Below are 17837 nucleotides of genomic sequence, written 5' to 3' on the forward strand. Positions count from 1 at the left end.
ACTTTGAGAGAGAGATCTGGGGAGGGGTAGAGAGATGGGGGGAGAGGGAGAAGGAGAGAGAGAGAGAGAGAGAGAGAGAGAGAGAGAGAGGAAATCCTAAGCAGGCTCCACACTGCCAGCATGGAGCCTCTTGGAAAAGAGAAAAAGTGGTATTTCATTTTATTTATTTATTTTTTTAATTAAAAAAAAATTTTTTTTTCTCAACGTTTTTATTTATTTTTGGGACAGAGAGAGACAGAGCATGAACGGGGGAGGGGCAGAGAGAGAGGGAGACACAGAATCTGAAACAGGCTCCAGGCTCTGAGCCATCAGCCCAGAGCCTGACGCGGGGCTCGAACTCACGGACCGCGAGATCGTGACCTGGCTGAAGTCGGACGCTTAACCGACTGCGCCACCCAGGCGCCCCTCATTTTAATTTTTCTATTAACTAAAGCATTCAAACATCTTTTAAATGCTTATTTGACTATTTAGGTATCCTCTTTTTGTTGTCAGTTCATGCATATTCTTTTGCTTATTTTACTGTTGAGTTGTTTTTATCTCTTTTACTCTTTAAAAGAGTTCTACATGTTCTTTAGATACTCTCTTTGTAATACACATTGTTAATATCTTCCAATATGCTCCATTTTACTATTCACTAGATATACTTGCCTTACATTGTTTCACCAGAATTTATATGCTAGACTTCTCTACTGAGTCTTACTTGGTATGATCAGGTACTTATTGGACATTTTACCTTGATGTCTAGTACTGTCTCTGCATCAGTTTTTTTAAAAGTAGACCATATTGTTTCCTCTGTCAATTTACCTTCTTGTTCATATTCTGAGTCTCAATTATGCATACCATTGTTCACTCAGTCTGTGAAACTAGACACCCAAGGGTCATTTTAAAGTCTCTTTCCTTTGTTCTCCATTGCAATCCACATTCAAGTCTTTCCAATTTACTGCCTGAATGTTAAAAAAAAAAAAAAAATCTCTCCTTTAATAACCTGAAGAAATGGTACTAAGGTAAGTAATAGATTCTGAGGATATTGTAAAAATGGAATAAGCTAGCCAAAGGTTAAACTTTGGTAACCATACACTGGAAAATAAGGAGAGAGAGAAATTGAGGCAATTATTAAGAATCATTATTGTACAGTAATTGAGTACTATTGTTTCGGAATTAAACGGACTACGTTCAACTCACCTTTTGTTGTTTGTTTATGAATAATTTTTGAAACATAAATATGTCAAAATGCTAAATGTACTGTGAAGAAAATTTAGTTTTCATTGTAAAAATTTTCATATATTGAAATACTCAGGTCAAGTCATTTTTTCTTCAGGACTTGTCTGTGTAGCACTCACTCAGGATCTCTTTCTACTTATTAATTTTCTACTTGCTAATTCACTTAATTCACAGTGAAAGTTCAGACTCTGGGTGGGAAAGAAGAGGAGAGGTGAATTGCAACTGAGCTTTTCACAGTTTGTGTATGTGTGTGCACACGTGCAGTGGAGATGGTGGGTTGCAATGCCGTTCGACTCTCACTCCCCATGTAGCGTTAGCTCAGGCATCCCCAACTGTGCTGAGACTTCCAAGTCACTCAGCAATATGAAAAACATACACATATGCCTGCAGGTGCATTCATAGGTAATAGTAATAAAAAGGTAGAATTGATTGTATATATGCTTCACCTGTATTTTTCACTCTCTGTTTGAGCTCTGTTTAGGTTTTCAATTATCTGAAGTTTGAGAACATGAGTCTCTAAAAGTATGTGATCCTTTGAATTGAATTTGACTATAGTAAAACTTGCGAATACCTAGTAGAGTTGCTTGTTTACCGGCATGTTTGTTTTCTTAGTTGCTTTAATTGAGATAAAGAAAAGGTACATTAAAATAATCTTTGAGTTTTAGGTTTTGGGAATGTTTTCTGAGGGAAAGTCTTTTTTAGCTTAAATCATCTGACCTCTAGGAGTTTTATACTGCTAAGGTTTTAATTTATTATAGATTCATTGAGGACTATATGGCAAATATATGTGACTTTTTAGATTGCAAATAGTGTTTTAGCTTTTCCTTTCTTTAGAATTGGCTTCATTATTTGAATCTGTCTGGCAATTGTATTATACATGCTATTTTTCACATTAAATAGCCTTAAGAGTGTTACAAATGTTCCAGTGGATGAAACAAAGATATTAATTTTATAACTTCATGGAGACTCACAGCCTGTGGTTAACTGTCAGATTTGAAAATGACCTAACATTGACATAACAAGTAAGAAGTGACAGTTTTTACAATTGTATTACATTTATCTAATACTCCCCCAACAGATAATTATTTTACTTTGAGTAAGAAAAGATAAAGCAGACTGACATTTTTTATCCCCTACCATTTATCAGGTGTTATTTAATCTGTATAATCTCATTTTATAACCAAGGATATGTACTCACAGGGATTTCAGTATTTTACCCAAGGTCACACAGCCAATTAATAGCTGTTAAGTAGGCCTACTATCTTTTCTCTTTTGATAACAACAAAATTCCAGGTAGTTACAAATTGTAAAGTTTATTTAAATTTTTGAATAATTATAAAAATAAGTTCAGTAAAATATACAAAGTGCAGTGCTCTGGAAAAATGTAACTCATTTTTTTCTCGTTTTATTCTTAGGAAATACAATCTGTCTTATGTCCATTAGAGAATTAAAGCATTGACCATCTTGAACTTCCTTCAGATATTAGCCAGCTGGCATGTTTTCCTAGCAAAACATTTTCTGATTTGACCACAAGCTCTCTGAATCAGTTGTTACTGGTTTGAATAATAGAATATGCTGTCATGGTGGGCACCTGATCACGAAAACTGATATCTGGGAGTACATTTTTATTTGGATTTAAAATGTTTTTACAATCCCAGTATAAACACTGTTAATCTAGTCAAAACCTTTTCTCACAAGATCAAGAGTTTGCATATTTGAACTAGTCATAGTCCACAGAATGAGAGTAAATCGTACATTTACATTAGGCATACGTTTAATTTATTTTTAATGTGAGGAATGCCATACCAAAAAAGTTTTGGAATTTTTGAGATAAAACAATTTAGTTTTGAAACTCCAAATAACTAGATTTATTTAACTTAGATACATTTGGAAATTTAATTGTGTAATTTTTACGGGATTGGGAAGTGAGGTGTACAATTTTAGATTCAATGCTGAGAAATTACAAATCTGACTTACATTTGGGTTATGGATTCAAGGTTTGAGAGTTACTTTTTTTGTTTGTTTGTTTTTCATTGAATTAATTTCATGAGATATGATTAATTTTTATAATTTTGGTATAACAGGTCCCTCCAAGGATAGTAAGGGTAATTTTCTTAGTTGTTTCCATACAGATGAGTAAAAAGTTAATTATTTTAAGGCAGTTTGGACATATTGTCTTCAATTTGGATAGTAACTAGACAATGTGGCTCATTTTTATAAAAGAAACATAGATTTGAAGGAAATATAGATTTAATAGAAAGTACTGTATTATTTGGGTCTATTTGATTCTCATTAGTCTTCTTAGGCTAAAGATGATGTTACAATTTTAGTTCCAGTGAATTACAGTTTTATTTATATATCCACCCATCTTCCAGTACAATTAATGGAAAGATCTTGGTGTTATCAGAAACTACTAACATATTAAGGGTACTTAACTGTGAAAGGAGCAACACAATATATTTCACAAAATCACGTATGGATATTTAAAAATATTTGTTATTCATGTTGCTTTGGAAAGGAGTAGTTAGAATTTTTTACTGAATTAGGGCTGGCATATTTTGGAGGGCACCATTACTAATATCTGAGATTAATATTAAGTGGGAACAGAATGCAATCAATTAAAAAAAAACAAACCTTCAGCTACTGGCATAACATATCATGTTGATATTGAAGAAGAGAAAAAGGACAATTTTGCCTGATTAGGAGCATCCAACAACTTATAGAAAGAAACCTTGGCTTTTTAGAACTTGTTTGTTTATAGTTTAGTGTGTCCATGAACAGGGAAGAATCAAAATTCTCTGACCCAAGGTTTTTTAGCACTGATATTTTGTCTTCCCTGGAATAGTAATGAAAAAACCAAACCAAACCATGATTTTTAAAAATTTAGTTTTTATGATCATGTTTTAAGACTAACAGTTGGAATAGTGCGGTATGTGGTAATTCACCATGGCATTGACAGTTTTGAATAAGAGATTAAAAATACATTAGCTGAAAGAGCTGAAAGAAACTAAGTATTAATGGAATGAAATGTTTTCCCAGTCGGTAGTACTTAAGTACAGATCTCTGCCCACCCATCCCCCGACTTTGGGTAGGAAAAATTCAGTGAAGAATAACTGTATATTTGCCAGTTGTGTCATGCACAAACTTGCCATAGTAGTTTATATTTTTATAAAACCATCAAAATCTTTTTCTTTCATATCTGGTTTTAAAATTATTCCATAGTTAATTTGGATATTCTCTTCAAATCCACAACAATTCAATGTAGACTTATATAACAAAATTCAATTTGTACTTCCTATCTCAATTATAACTTAATGAATATTCTGGCACCCAACTTTATTTTTTTATTTTTGGCATTGTCTCTTTCAGCACAATGGAGAATTTACAGTTCCTCTCAGTGATGTCTTATTGACCTGGAAATTCTTCCTACATGAGAAGTTGAACTTACCAGTTGAAAATATGGAAGTGATTGACCATTATGAGGACATTAGGAGGACTTACGATGATTTCTTAAAGAATAGTAATATGTTAGATCTGATTGATGTTTATAAAAAATGTAGTGTTTTGATTTCTAATTGTGAAAATAATGCCAACATATCCCCTGTAAGTATTTTTTAAAATCTGTCTTAAATGAAAATTTGGCTAGATTTATTTTTATTTTAAATTATGTTATCAGCATTTATGGTAACTTGATAATGCTTTTGCTTTTCAGATCATGTTAGAAAATGGAAAATTTAGCTACCTGAAAGCTAGTTATTACTGGAAAGAAATATTTTGGTGGTAAATTTTGCTGAAATTCTGTTGTTATTTGGTTGAAATACAAGAACAGCTTTTTACTAGATCAAAAAATTTTAACAAAGTTATCAGTCCCAAATGTGTGATTTCTTTTTGAATTCATTTCAAGGATTGCTTTTCTATTTACTTACTTGGTTTAATGTGCATCTGTTCATTTTGGCATATGTTGTATAAATGCTATGACTCGTTCTATGCATTAATAATATTATTTTAATTAGGTGGGATATCATTTTGTGAGGATAGTATAATGCAATAAACATGAAGTAATACACTATTCCTTTTTTTAAACATATACACATATTCATTGCTTTATTTTTTAATTGAATATAAATTTTAAAAATAATGGAATGTTATCCTTTGCAGTTTGGTTTTATCTACATTAGAATTGGTATCTAGTTTGTTTTAAAATGTTGAAATATATTTCTTTACCTTAACATTTACTGGGTACCAATAAAGTAGTAATTAAACAGTGGTAATAACTAAATAATTGTAGATTTAGTATATTTTCTAAGCTGTTAAAATATTTTATAAATATATTCTGTCTGATACTTGGGAATGGTGTTTTGGCTGCTTGTAATAGAAACCTCTGCAATAGCAGTGGTTTAACGAAATGGAAGTGTATTTCACTCTTTTATAAAAGGTATCTTTTATAGGTATCCAAAGGTATCTTACCTTTGGTAAGAATCTGGGACTGATGTGATAGCTCTGTGATTATCAGATACCTAGGACTTTTCTGTCATTCTGCTCTTCCGTCTTAGTTCCTACCCTCTGCCTTCAAGGTCCTTTGTGACAGCTGTTAGAGCTCCAGATCCCATACTAGCATTCCTTGCATCAAGAAGTGGTAAGGGAGCACACTATTCTCCTTTCCTTTTAAAGAGACATAGCTCTTTTGCTTCCGTGTCCTTGTCCAGAGCCTAGTCACATGGCCACACCAAGATGTTAGGGAAAATGTAGTCTTTTTTTCCTGCATAACATGCCAGAATAAAAACAAACTCTCTGTTACTGAGAAAGAAGGGGAGAGTGGACATTGGCAGGCAGTTTGCTGTTTTGGCCTCCCTGGGCCATAATGGAACCCTTTGTCCTGTTGTAACTTTCTAAGATGCACATGCATATGTGTACATGCATACCCACACATACACACCCTTACTATGGTGAAGATATTGTGAGGGAAGATAGGTTGTTTGTTTGTTTGTTTTTTCCTCCTTACCTATATTTTATTTGCTTGTAGAGATGATTTTTGACTACTTTTCACATAGTTAATTTAGAGGCTGATCAAACATAGTATTGGAACAACAAAGAAAATCTTCTGATAAGCCAATGAGAATATAATCTGCCTGAGGTTTTTGGGCACATTGTTTCCATCTTATCCTTTGCCCCTGTTTAAATCTTCTAATAAGCCTCTTCATTTAAGTGAATCACCTATAGTTTGAGATATATAAGTCTACATTGGAGGGAGTTCTGTGTCTCCAGATATCAACATGTTCTTCTGCAGGACATCAGGAGTAGAGTGCAAGCTGCTAAGATGATAGTATGTGAAGTTGAAAATTTTCTGCATTTAAAATGAAAGATTTGATCTCTGATACTTGTTTAGGAAAATTTCCAAAGAGGAAAAAGTGAGTAGGCAAACATATCCCTAGATTGATTCCTCAAAAATGCACTAAATATAACCCTAATTTATGCTAAAAGTGCCTTTAAAGGTACATATGCTTATGTGTCTTCTTTGTTTTTTGTTTATTGTAACCTAAATAAGGCAGTAATTATGAGGAACTTAGATAAAGGTAAGACAGGGAAGTACTGGGAACCTTATAACTTGAACAATGCCCCTTTCCTCTGTATTTCGTACATTATAATTCCTCTTCTGGGGAACATGGATGCAGGGCCTGTGGATATCTGGAGCATACAAGACCTTGGATTCTAACTAGAGTTTAAGAAGAGACAATTGGTACAGAGTTTGCTTTCTCATGAATTAAGCAATTATCTGGGGGAAATCAGAGCCCTGGGCTGAAGAGAAGAAATGGTAGCTCTCGAGAAGAGCTTAGCAGCCCTCAGAAATCTGGGGACCTTCTGGGGAAGGTTAATAAACGCTCTCTGTGAGTGTGCCAGGATTCTCTGTCTCTGAGGAAGCCAAAACATAGCTGAATGGATGGGTGTACTGTTGGTGATCCTTGAGAGACCACAAGAAGACTCTCCCTTGGCCTCAGCAGGTGACTGGCATCCTGTTTATTTCTCCACTGCTGCTTCATGAAGAGTAGAGACTATTTCAACTTCCATTACTTGTAAAATTATCAACACTTGAAGTACCTCAGCATTCAAGGCTGAGCCCCAAAAAGCCAATGAGAAAAGCAATAGCCACCTAAGGAGTCCTAGCAGTTACAGAAAGATGAGTTATTTGAGAACACACATGCTCGACAGAATAGAACTGCTAGTGGAGATGACAACTTAAATCCATAAAAATAGTAAGTACTCAAGGAAATTCAAGGATAAACCTAAACGTAAGACTTTGTAGATGAAAAAAAAAGAATAAAAAAGTTTTCCCAATGCAACAGATGAACTCAGACACAAATTATTGTCCTGAAACAAATATTTACAGTGCAGAGAGAAAAATCTGAAGTTTAAGAAATGGTGAAGGAAAAGTTAAGAAACTTGGAGGTTAGATCTAGAGGATTTAACATACAAATGATAGGAGTTCCAGAAGGAGATAAAAGAACAGATGCAGAAGAGGCCATGATTAAATAAAATATTTCTTGAAACTACATCTATTATAATAAATATTTCTTTGATTCTGCTAGTTAAGGGTGTTTATGAGGTTCCAGCCTGTAATCAAGAGAAAAGACACATACTTACACATGTCCTGGTAAAATTCCTGGACTCTTTAAGGATAAAGATAAATATTATAAGTTTCCTAGTGGAGAGAACAAGTTATTTAAAAAGAACAAAAATAGCATGTCTTGATCCTCAACAAGGTATCACTTACTAGCTAAGATAAAGGAAGGACCTGTGAGGCTATGGAAAAATTTAAAGAATGTCGTCTTCATACTTCAAGTGAAGACTTTGCCTTTTCAAAGACCGTAATAATTAAACAGATGAATTGGAGCAGATACGTATCTAGAGGAAGATGGTAGTGAGCAACAAAACTTGGCGTGTATATGATAAGGGTGGACTGGGGATATGTGTGCTGAAATGGAAGGCTTACACTAAGGGAGATTCCGATGTTAGTTTAGAATTAAAATGGCTAAATATTGTAGTTTGTTGGGAATAAGCAGGCATTACCACTTTTAAATAACAGTAGAGAAACGGGTCTGATTTGAGTACCAGAAAGTGAAGGTAACCATTAATGGAATGGAAAAATATGGTTAATAAGAGGATAAAAGTAGAATGAATAACAACTTACCTACAAAGTAAAGGTATAAATCAATAAAATTAATAGTGTATCACAGAAAATACATTGTGATTTTTCTGCTTCAGAAAGCTTTATGCCATATTATCTAGAGTCCTTGTCCAAGTTTTAAGTTTAGGAACCCTTTTGCACTCTTAAAAATTAATTAGGGGGTGCCTGGGTGGCTCAGTTGGTTTGATCTCTGTGCTGATGGCTCAGAGCCTGGAGTCTGCTTCAGATTCTGGGTCTTCCTCTCTCTCTGCCCGTTCCCTGCTCGTCCTCTGCCTGTCTGTCTCTCAAAAATGAATAAACATTAAAAAAATAATAATAAAATTAAAAAATATTAGGATTACAAGGAGATTTTGTTTATATGAGTTTTATCTGTTAATATTTATCAAAGATTAAAATTGAGATATGTTCAAAGTATCAGTTATTAACATATTGATAATAAACCTATTACCTGTTTGTGAATAGTATTAATAAATTTTTTAGGAATAGAAAATTGTGAGAATGTTTTACATATTTTGTATTTATTATTTTTTACATTTTTAATAAATATCCTTAATGTCATGTATGATAGAAAATAGCTGTTTCTCATGTCTACTGTCTGGTATGTTGTTTTGATTGAAGTATATCAAGAAAATTTGGATTCACATTGATACATAGTTGAAAAAGGGTGAACTTCCTGGGTCTCCTGAGTGGGTCTTAAGGACCTCAGGAGTCCATGGACCCTCCTCACTGAACTGATCTAGAATATTGTCCTTTACATGTCATTAAACATGAATATGGCTTTATTTTTTAAAGTTTGTTTCTTTTGAGAGAGAGAGCATGTGCAGAAGGGCAGAAAGAGAGAGAGAGGGGGGGGGGGGGGAGAGAATTCCAAGCAGGCTCTGCACTGTCAGTGCGAGGAGCCCAATGTGGGGCTTGAACTCATGAACCTGTGAGATCATGACTTGTGCTGAAATCAAGAGTCAGACACTTAACCAACTGAGCCACCTAGGCACCCCAACATGAACATAGTTTAAACCAGAGGGTAATATTATCCGATTCAAAAAAATAACATTGTATTTATGGAAGAATAAATCTTTGCTTTTAACATCTCTCCTGAAAACATAAGAACCACAAGTGTGAGGACTACCTCTATTCAAGATTTTTTAAATAGTAAATTCTTCTTAAAAAGACAAACCAAAAAACAAACTTAACTGTGGGAGACAAACTGATGCTTACCAGAGGGGAGGTGGGTGGGAGATGGGTGAAATAAGTGATAGGGAATAAGGAGTGCAGGTGAGATGCACATCAGGTGATGAATGGAAGTGTTGAATCACTATATTGTACACCTGAAACTAATATAACACTGTATGTTAACTATACTGGAATTACAATAAAAATGAAAAAAAAAAAGTAATCGTCAAACACAAATTCTCCCAAAACAATTTTTCTGTTTAAAGACAATGAACCTGAATTATTTCATAAGATTAATTTTTTAAATATTGAGAAGTTGCACTGTATGTTGTCACTGGTCATTAAAAGTTTCTGGCTAGCTAATATTTAGAAAATGGGTATCCAGGGCTACCTGGGTGGCTCAGTTGGTTGAGTGTCCAACGTCAGCTCAGGTCATTTTCTCCCAGTCTGAGTTGGAGCCCCATGTCGGGCTCTGTGCTGATGGCTTGGAGCCTGGAGCCTGCTTCAGATTCTGTGTCTCCCTCTCTCTCTGCCACTCCCCAGCTGGTGTTCTGTCTCAAAAAAAAAAAAAAAAAAAAAAAAAAAAAGGTATCTAAGTTGCCCTTTGTAGCAAAGGAGTAAAAGTCAAAACTTAAAAAAAAAGAAAAAATAAATAATTTTTTTTTTTAGTGAACTTAAATTTTGAAATTCAAGTTATGAAAACAAAATCCCACTTTGCCTTTTAAGAAGTATGTATTGGGGAGTTATTTTAGTTATAATTTTGCAACGGCTGAGAGGAAAGTGGTTTGCAATCTCTTTAGGCTTTGTTAATTCAGTTTATACCTTCCCTCCAAGTTTACTCATCAGGAATGAGGTGTGTGAATACCTACATAATCTTGGATCGCTTAGAACAAATACTAGGGAGATGTTGAGTACCATGGCACAGTGAAAGCAATGAATCATTTTTTTTTCATTGAAATTCTTACTTTGAAATATGCTGTTAGGACACTAGGTTTACTTTTGTATAATCCCAAAATGAAGCATTTATTGTGTGCCTTAGGTAAGCATTTTGTCTTTAATTTTCTTCTATAAAAATTAAAGGCTCAGATTAAATTTCCAAGGTTATCTTTTAACTCTAAACTTGTGAACTCTATGAGTACAGCCATTGGAAACAAGTGTTTTGTTAGAGAGTTTAATTCCATGTATACTTACTGCCAACAAAGATCAGGTAATAATACTGTATGCTGGGATATTAGTGACACTATGTAGAGCTCAATGTGAAGTATTTTTTGTAGTTGGAAAAGCAGTTTATTATTAGCAACCTCCTGTGTTTTCTACAGAGTCAACTACGGGATTTTCTGCTTGGGAGACAGTATGCAGTAGCTGATGAAACTGATCTTTATGTACCGACATCACCAATGAGTAAACACAACCAGGATAATGAAAAGGTACTGATAAATTGTGAGTAAATTAAAAAGCAGGATATGATCCTCTTCAAATCACTATGAATGTGATTGTATGTTATTTTTTTTAATCAAAAATGTTCTTTAATTTGCTTAAATAAAGCTGTATTTGCAAAGAGTAATACGTTAGAGACTGGCAAGAGCATAGCAGTCAGTTTCTTCCTGGTTTCCGGCCAGGATCACAGGCACTGTGCAAAAATGGGTTATCATTCTAAGTATCTGAAAAGTAGTTGGAAGATCTAGGTTGCCAGAGTTCTTTGAATCTTTGTATTTGGTAAATTTCACAATTATGGTTTTAAATGAGTGATTCTTGGGAGGATGTACAATGGAAAAATCTGTTCTGTGCCTTTTGCAGAATAACTGATGCATCACAAATCGTGATAATAGAGTTTGTTGAGCAAACAAACCACAGTGAAGAAACCACATGTTTGGTCTAATATAATTTACCTTTAGCTAAATACTATGCTAGGTACCTAATTGAATATAGTATCCCCTTACTAACCATGGGAGTTATGTTTATGAAAGTACCTATGGTAAATAAAATCACCATTGACAAGATAAAAATTTAGAAGTATTGGAAAAAGCAGTAAAATTACATTCAACATATCTAAATCCATCTTCTTTAAGTTAATATATTTGATGAATCACCTTCTCCATTTTTTAGGAAACATTGCTAAAGCAGATTCTCCCATAAGTCCCATGCGATACAGATAGCCTTTAAGAAATATATTGACTGGGGCACCTGGGTGGCTCAGTCAGTTGAGTGTCCGACTTCGACTTAGGTCATGATCTTGTGGTAAGTTCGAGCCCTGCATCAGGCTCTCTGCTGTCAGTGCAGAGATTGCTTCAGATCCTCTGTCTCCCTCTCTCTCTGACCGCCCTGCCAAAAAAATAAATAAATAATAAAACATTAAAAAAAGAAAAGAAATATGTTTATCACTGCCCTCAAGTAAATACCTGTATACCTACTTCCTAGATTTACTAAGGTTCTTTATATTTGCATTTAATATTTTTTCTGGCTTATTTGAAAGTTGTTTCTGGCATCATGACCCTTAATACCTAAAATTCTTTAGCATATTATTTCCTGAAAATAAAGGCATAACCATAATATCATTATCATCTGTAAGAAAACTTAAGTATTCCCTATTATCACTTACTGTCTTCCCAATTCCGATTTCTCCATTTGTCCCCCAAATGGTTTTATAGCTCTTTTAATCTAGAATTCCCCTCCGATTTTATGTTTTGTTTTGTTTTTGTTTTTGTTTATCTGATAAATTTCTCCCGGTATTACTTATCTTGTTATTCTATTGCCAGTAAACTGGAGGTTTCAGCTAAAAGCTTGCTTAGATTGAGGTTTAACATTTCATAGTACATGCTTCTTAACTGATGTTAAGTATCACATCAGGAGACACAGTTTCAAGTTGTCCCAAATTGCCAGATCTGTCTAGAAAAAAGATGTAGTTTTTCCTTTGCTATCAGCAAAGATCTATGGGGTAACACTATGTAAATAACCTGTTTCCCAACAATCTTTTGCACATGCATTGATGATCCTTGGCTGACTCTGTTATTTCTTTAGTGTTTGCAGAACGGTGAATTTCTAACCCTGTCATGTCTTTACATTGATTAGCTGCCATTTTTCAGTAAAGAAGAACTTTATCTTATCAATTGAGATGAAGTATATAGTTCCCTAAAAAAGGCAGGGTCACTACTTAATTCTTTCTATTTCATTACCAGCTTAGGAGTTGAGATAATAGTTATTTAAGATGCAAATTAGATTTTTTTCTATTTATCTTTCTCCTTTTTTATGTATTTATTACTATGTACTCATGACTTTTTATTTATTCAGGGTTTTAAAATCAATCACAGTCATTAATCCTTGATTCTAAAATGGTGGATTCCCTTCATGCTGGCTTCTGTGTCTTTTTTTTTTTTTTTTTTTTTACATTCCCTATTAGACTTCTGAGCACTTACTTTTTTTTTTTCTGGTACAAGAAAATATTCCAAGCCCATCTTTGAATGTTTTCTTCCCAGACATGATTCTATTTAGTGATTTGTAACTATTTTCTCTTGCTTGAAATTAATTTTTCACTTACATTGTTTTTCCCTCCTGTCCCAAATATTGATAAAATGTTTACCAAATACCTGGTCCTTTCTCATTGGTTCTTAAAGAGTACATTCATATATATCAAGAGACTAGATCACTTACAGATCTCTTTAATTTATGTTACAGGCTCTACAGTGAAAAAATAGTAATTGTTATTGTGCCTTTTAATGAATAGAAATGAATTAGTTTGTGTAAAACACCTACGTGTTTACAATTTTGGCTTACATATATAAAATGTTATATCTTAAAGGGATATTCATGAAAAAAGAGCATAGTATATAGAAACTGATGAGTCTTCATTGCAAGCATATAGTTTTCTCATTTAAAAATACCATGATAGGGGCGCCTGGGTGGCGCAGTCGGTTAAGCCTCCGACTTCAGCCAGGTCACGATCTCGCGGTCCGTGAGTTCGAGCCCCGCGTCGGGCTCTGGGCTGATGGCTCAGAGCCTGGAGCCTGTTTCTGATTCTGTGTCTCCCTCTCTCTCTGCCCCTCCCCCGTTCATGCTCTGTCTCTCTCTGTCCCAAAAATAAATAAACGTTGAAAAAAAAATTTTAAAAAAATAAAAATAAAAAAATAAAAATACCATGATAGTGGCGCCTGGGTGGCTCAGTCAGTTGAGCATCCGACTTCGGTTCATGTCATGATTTCGCAGTCCGTGAGTTCAAGCCCTGCCTCAGGCTCTGTGCTGACAGCTCAGAGCCTGGAGCCTGCTTCGGATTCTGTGTCTCCCTCTCTCTCTGCCCCTTCCTTACTTGCACTCTGTTTCTCTCTGTCTCTCAAAAATAAATAAACATTAAAAAAAAAAATTTAAAAATACAACGATAGTTTCATTGGGTTAATCCTCTGCTTTTATCTTTTGCCTCCTTGGATTGTTTTCCGAGAGTATTCTATCTAGTAGTTAGCTGATAGATTAGATTTTATGAGGACTATTAAAGTCACAGCCATCCTCTTAGCCATTTTGCATTTTACTTGCAGACTTCTAATTTTTCTTTTTGCAAAGTATTTTTGGAAGGCAATATATTTCTATTAAAATTCTAATGTGACTTTTTTGGGCTGAAGTCTTGCAAAGATATATTTTGATCACAAAATGTACCTTAACTAATGCCACGCCAGAGTCATTAAGTAGATGAATGGCATGAATTTGAGAAAAAATATTTTTGTTTCCTTATTTTATTTCATTTTTCCTAATGTACTAAACTGCACTAGAAATTCTGAAGCAAGGAAGGGAAAAATGGAATAAAGGCCCAAAAAGAAAACCCTCAGTTAAATAAAAAATTCTACCAGTATATTAGTTCTAGTTCAACTTTTTGTTGTTGTTGTTATATGTAAGAATTTATGTATTGGCAAAGAAAGTAAAAAATACCTGTATAAATTGTTAATCTCAATCTAGCAAAAGTAACTTTCAAATTGAGGTTGAATATCTGCATTTCAGTAATAATTAAGGGATAGGAAAAGAAGCTTGGACTTGCCAGAAAGCTTAAGTAAGATTGTTCAACTTCTAAACAAACATTGCAAATACTTTGTGGTATGGATTGAATCGGTTTATTAAACAAATAAACAGAACATTATCTTTATTTTTGGTGTCTTGGTAAAAGCTTCAATCTTGTGGATTTTTTCAATTTAGGCCCTTGCTTCTGGACATCATAACTGTATTTATGTGGAATGCTTTTCCAGAGAGCCTCTTTAAAACACACTTGCAAATACAAGAGCAGGGAAACCATAACTGCCATGTTATATGACCATAATGATAGGGATAGATTTCCAATTGTAGCCATGAGTTAAAAGAAACACTCTAACTGTGAGGACTCCAAAATGTTTTTCCCTGATGTTTGCCTAGCATCACAGATCAGCAGGGCAGAATTTGCTAGCCTTAAAGAGCAAGTTGTAGATGTGGTTTGTACCCAATAAGGATCAAATCTATATATTGTTATATCCTCATTATTTTTGAACAGTAGAGGCACAGTGAGACAGGGATTGATTGAATGAAATTAAATCTAGAAAGAGTAAAACAGTTTCTGATTACAGTGTGAATGTCACTTTTTCTCTGCTTTAATTTTTTAATTTTTTTTTTCAACGTTTATTTATTTTTGGGACAGAGAGAGACAGAGCATGAACGGGGGAGGGGCAGAGAGAGAGGGAGACACAGAATCGGAAGCAGGCTCCAGGCTCTGAGCCATCAGCCCAGAGCCTGACGCGGGGCTCGAACTCACGGACCGCGAGATCGTGACCTGGCTGAAGTCGGACGCTTAACCGACTGCGCCACCCAGGCGCCCCTCTCTGCTTTAATTTTTGACAAATGTGTTAGTCTTTTGAAATGTGAAGAGATAAGATAGAGGAGATTCATATGTTTAGACAGACTATTACACTGTGAAATTAAAATGGAAACTTTTGTATTATAGATTCACATTAAGTATTATGATTTACACCGAAAATAAAAATAAAAGGACACTTGAAATATAAGCAGAAAACCATGTTGTGCTTTATGTTATAAAATTTTAGGATGGATCTCAAAGATGATTTTACCTTAGAGTTGTACCTTAGAGTGATTTTCTTTTTAAGGCAATGTAATAAAAATACATGAGTGCTTATTCGATCTCAAGTAAGATTTTATCAGTAGTTTTCATTTTGTAATATCTAAAAGGGCCACATACATGTATTAAGTTTTTTTTTTCCATTTATCATTGAACAAAAACTAATTGAGAACCTATTAACAAAATGGACTGATTACCTGCTATAATGCCAGTCATTCTTTAAGGCCCTAAGGATATATCATTTGCTCTCCTGGAACTCATGAAGTAGTAGAAAGATTAAGAAAACACACAATGTCAGAAAACGTTAAGGTCTATCAGGGAATTATAATTGGCTGATATGCAGAAATATTACAGGGTGGTAAGAAAGGGAGTACATGAATTGCTGTTTTATATGGGAAATCAGGGAAATGTTACCTGCAAAGGTAACATTTGTCTAATATTTTTAATATTTAAGAAAAGAGTTTCATAGTGTTAATATTCAAACTTTATTTAAAAAATCAATTTTGCTTAAATTTTGAGTCCGTATTTAAGGTAATTTTTTCCTGTCCAATAAAGTTTTTTTTAAGTATTTTTTAAAGTTTATTTATTTAATTTGAGAGAAAGAGAGTGAGCAGGGGAGGGGCAGAAAGAGAGGGAGAGAGAGAATCCCAAGCAGGCTCTGTGCTGACCCATTGTGAGATCATGACCTGAGCTGAAATGAAGAGTCAGATGCTTAACTGACTGAACCAGTCAGGCACCCTCAATAAAGTTTTTTTAAATTGACCCTGACTGCCTACCATGTTTCAAAAATTGTTTTTCATATGATATTTAAATAATCCAAAAGCATGTTACCTTTAAAAGTGCTTTTAATATGTATGTGAACTTGAGAGACTCTCTTAGTAATTGTCTATGACACTTCTTATTGATTTGTAATTTTTATTCCTACCTTCTAAAGCTTTCTTTTATGCTTCCTAATTTAAAATATGATTAAACAGAATATGGAGAAATTTTAATTTTAATTCAGAAAGTATTGGGGCATCTGGGTGGCTCAGTTGGTTAGGGATCCGACTTTGGCTCAGGTCATGATTTCACGGTTCGTGAGTTCAAGTCCCGTGTTGGGCTGTGTGCTGACAGCTCAGAGCCTGGAGCCTGCTTCGGATTCTGTGTCTCCCTCTCTCTCTGCCCCTCTCCCACTCATGCTGTCTGTCTGTGTGTCTGTCTGTCTCTCTCAAAAATAAACATTAAAAACAAAAAGATTTAATTCAGAAAGTATTTTCTTAGTTACAGATGATAAATTATGGGATCTTTAGCTATGTTGTCAGTCTCTGAAGGGTTTAATGAATTTCATGTTTTGAGAGGGAATTGAGTTTAGAATTCGTGGAGTCCATTTTTCTAAGGGTATAGGCAAGGAGAAGATTTCAGGTAAATAGTGTGGGAGCAACATTTAAGAATTAGTTACAAACAAGATTCCAGAGCAAGAAGATGGGGTGGAAGCAGTTGAGAGGGTGATAAGAATTCCATAAAACTGATTTAATTTTGATGAAATCCAATTTATCGGTTTTTTCCTATTATAGATTATGCTTTTGGTGTCATGTCTAATAACTGCCTAATCCAAGTTACAAAGATTTTCTTTTATGTTTTATTCTAAAACTTTTACAGTTTTATATTGTACATTTATGCCTGTGATCTGCTTTGAGTTAATTTTTACAAAAGGTGTGAGGTTTAGGTGGGGTTCATTTGTTTTGCATATGAATGATCAATTGCTTCTACACCAGTTATTGAAAAGACTGTCCTTTCTCTATGATTTCTTTTGCACCTATGTCAAAAATCAAATGGCCATATGTATGTTAGGTCTATTTGTGGATGTGGTTCTGTTTCATTCATAAATACTATGTTATCTTGCTTATTGTAATTGTACAGTAATATTTAAGATAATTTCTCAACATATTTAATATGTTGTTCCAGTGTCTTTGGCTTATTTTTTGATGGTCTGTTAATCTTGTCATCATTCCCTAGTACGTAATTGTCATTTTGCCCTGGTTACTTTTGAGATTTTTTTCTCATCTTTGGCTGTCAAAGTTTGATTATAATATGGGAGTGATTTTTTTTTTTTTTTCCTACTTGAGTAGCCACTTACATCTATAAATTAATGTTTTGTACCAAATTTGGGGTGCTTTTGGCCATAATTTCAAGTATTTTTTTCCT

At 34.2% G+C, this 17837-nt stretch overlaps 1 protein-coding gene across 1 annotated transcript in view; it reads left to right on the plus strand.

Annotated features, from left to right (window-relative positions):
- Nucleotides 1-17837, plus strand: part of LOC122472600 (PARP1 binding protein) — a 75818-nt gene that overhangs the window by 13477 nt on the left and 44504 nt on the right. Inside the window, exons 3-4 of the mRNA XM_043562339.1 lie at nt 4591-4824; nt 10894-11001. Coding sequence (XP_043418274.1) covers nt 4591-4824; nt 10894-11001 — 342 coding nt within the window. The remainder of the gene's footprint in view (nt 1-4590; nt 4825-10893; nt 11002-17837) is intronic.

The sequence above is a fragment of the Prionailurus bengalensis genome, chromosome B4, assembly GCF_016509475.1.
Source record: "Prionailurus bengalensis isolate Pbe53 chromosome B4, Fcat_Pben_1.1_paternal_pri, whole genome shotgun sequence".
Lineage (NCBI taxonomy): Eukaryota > Metazoa > Chordata > Mammalia > Carnivora > Felidae > Prionailurus > Prionailurus bengalensis.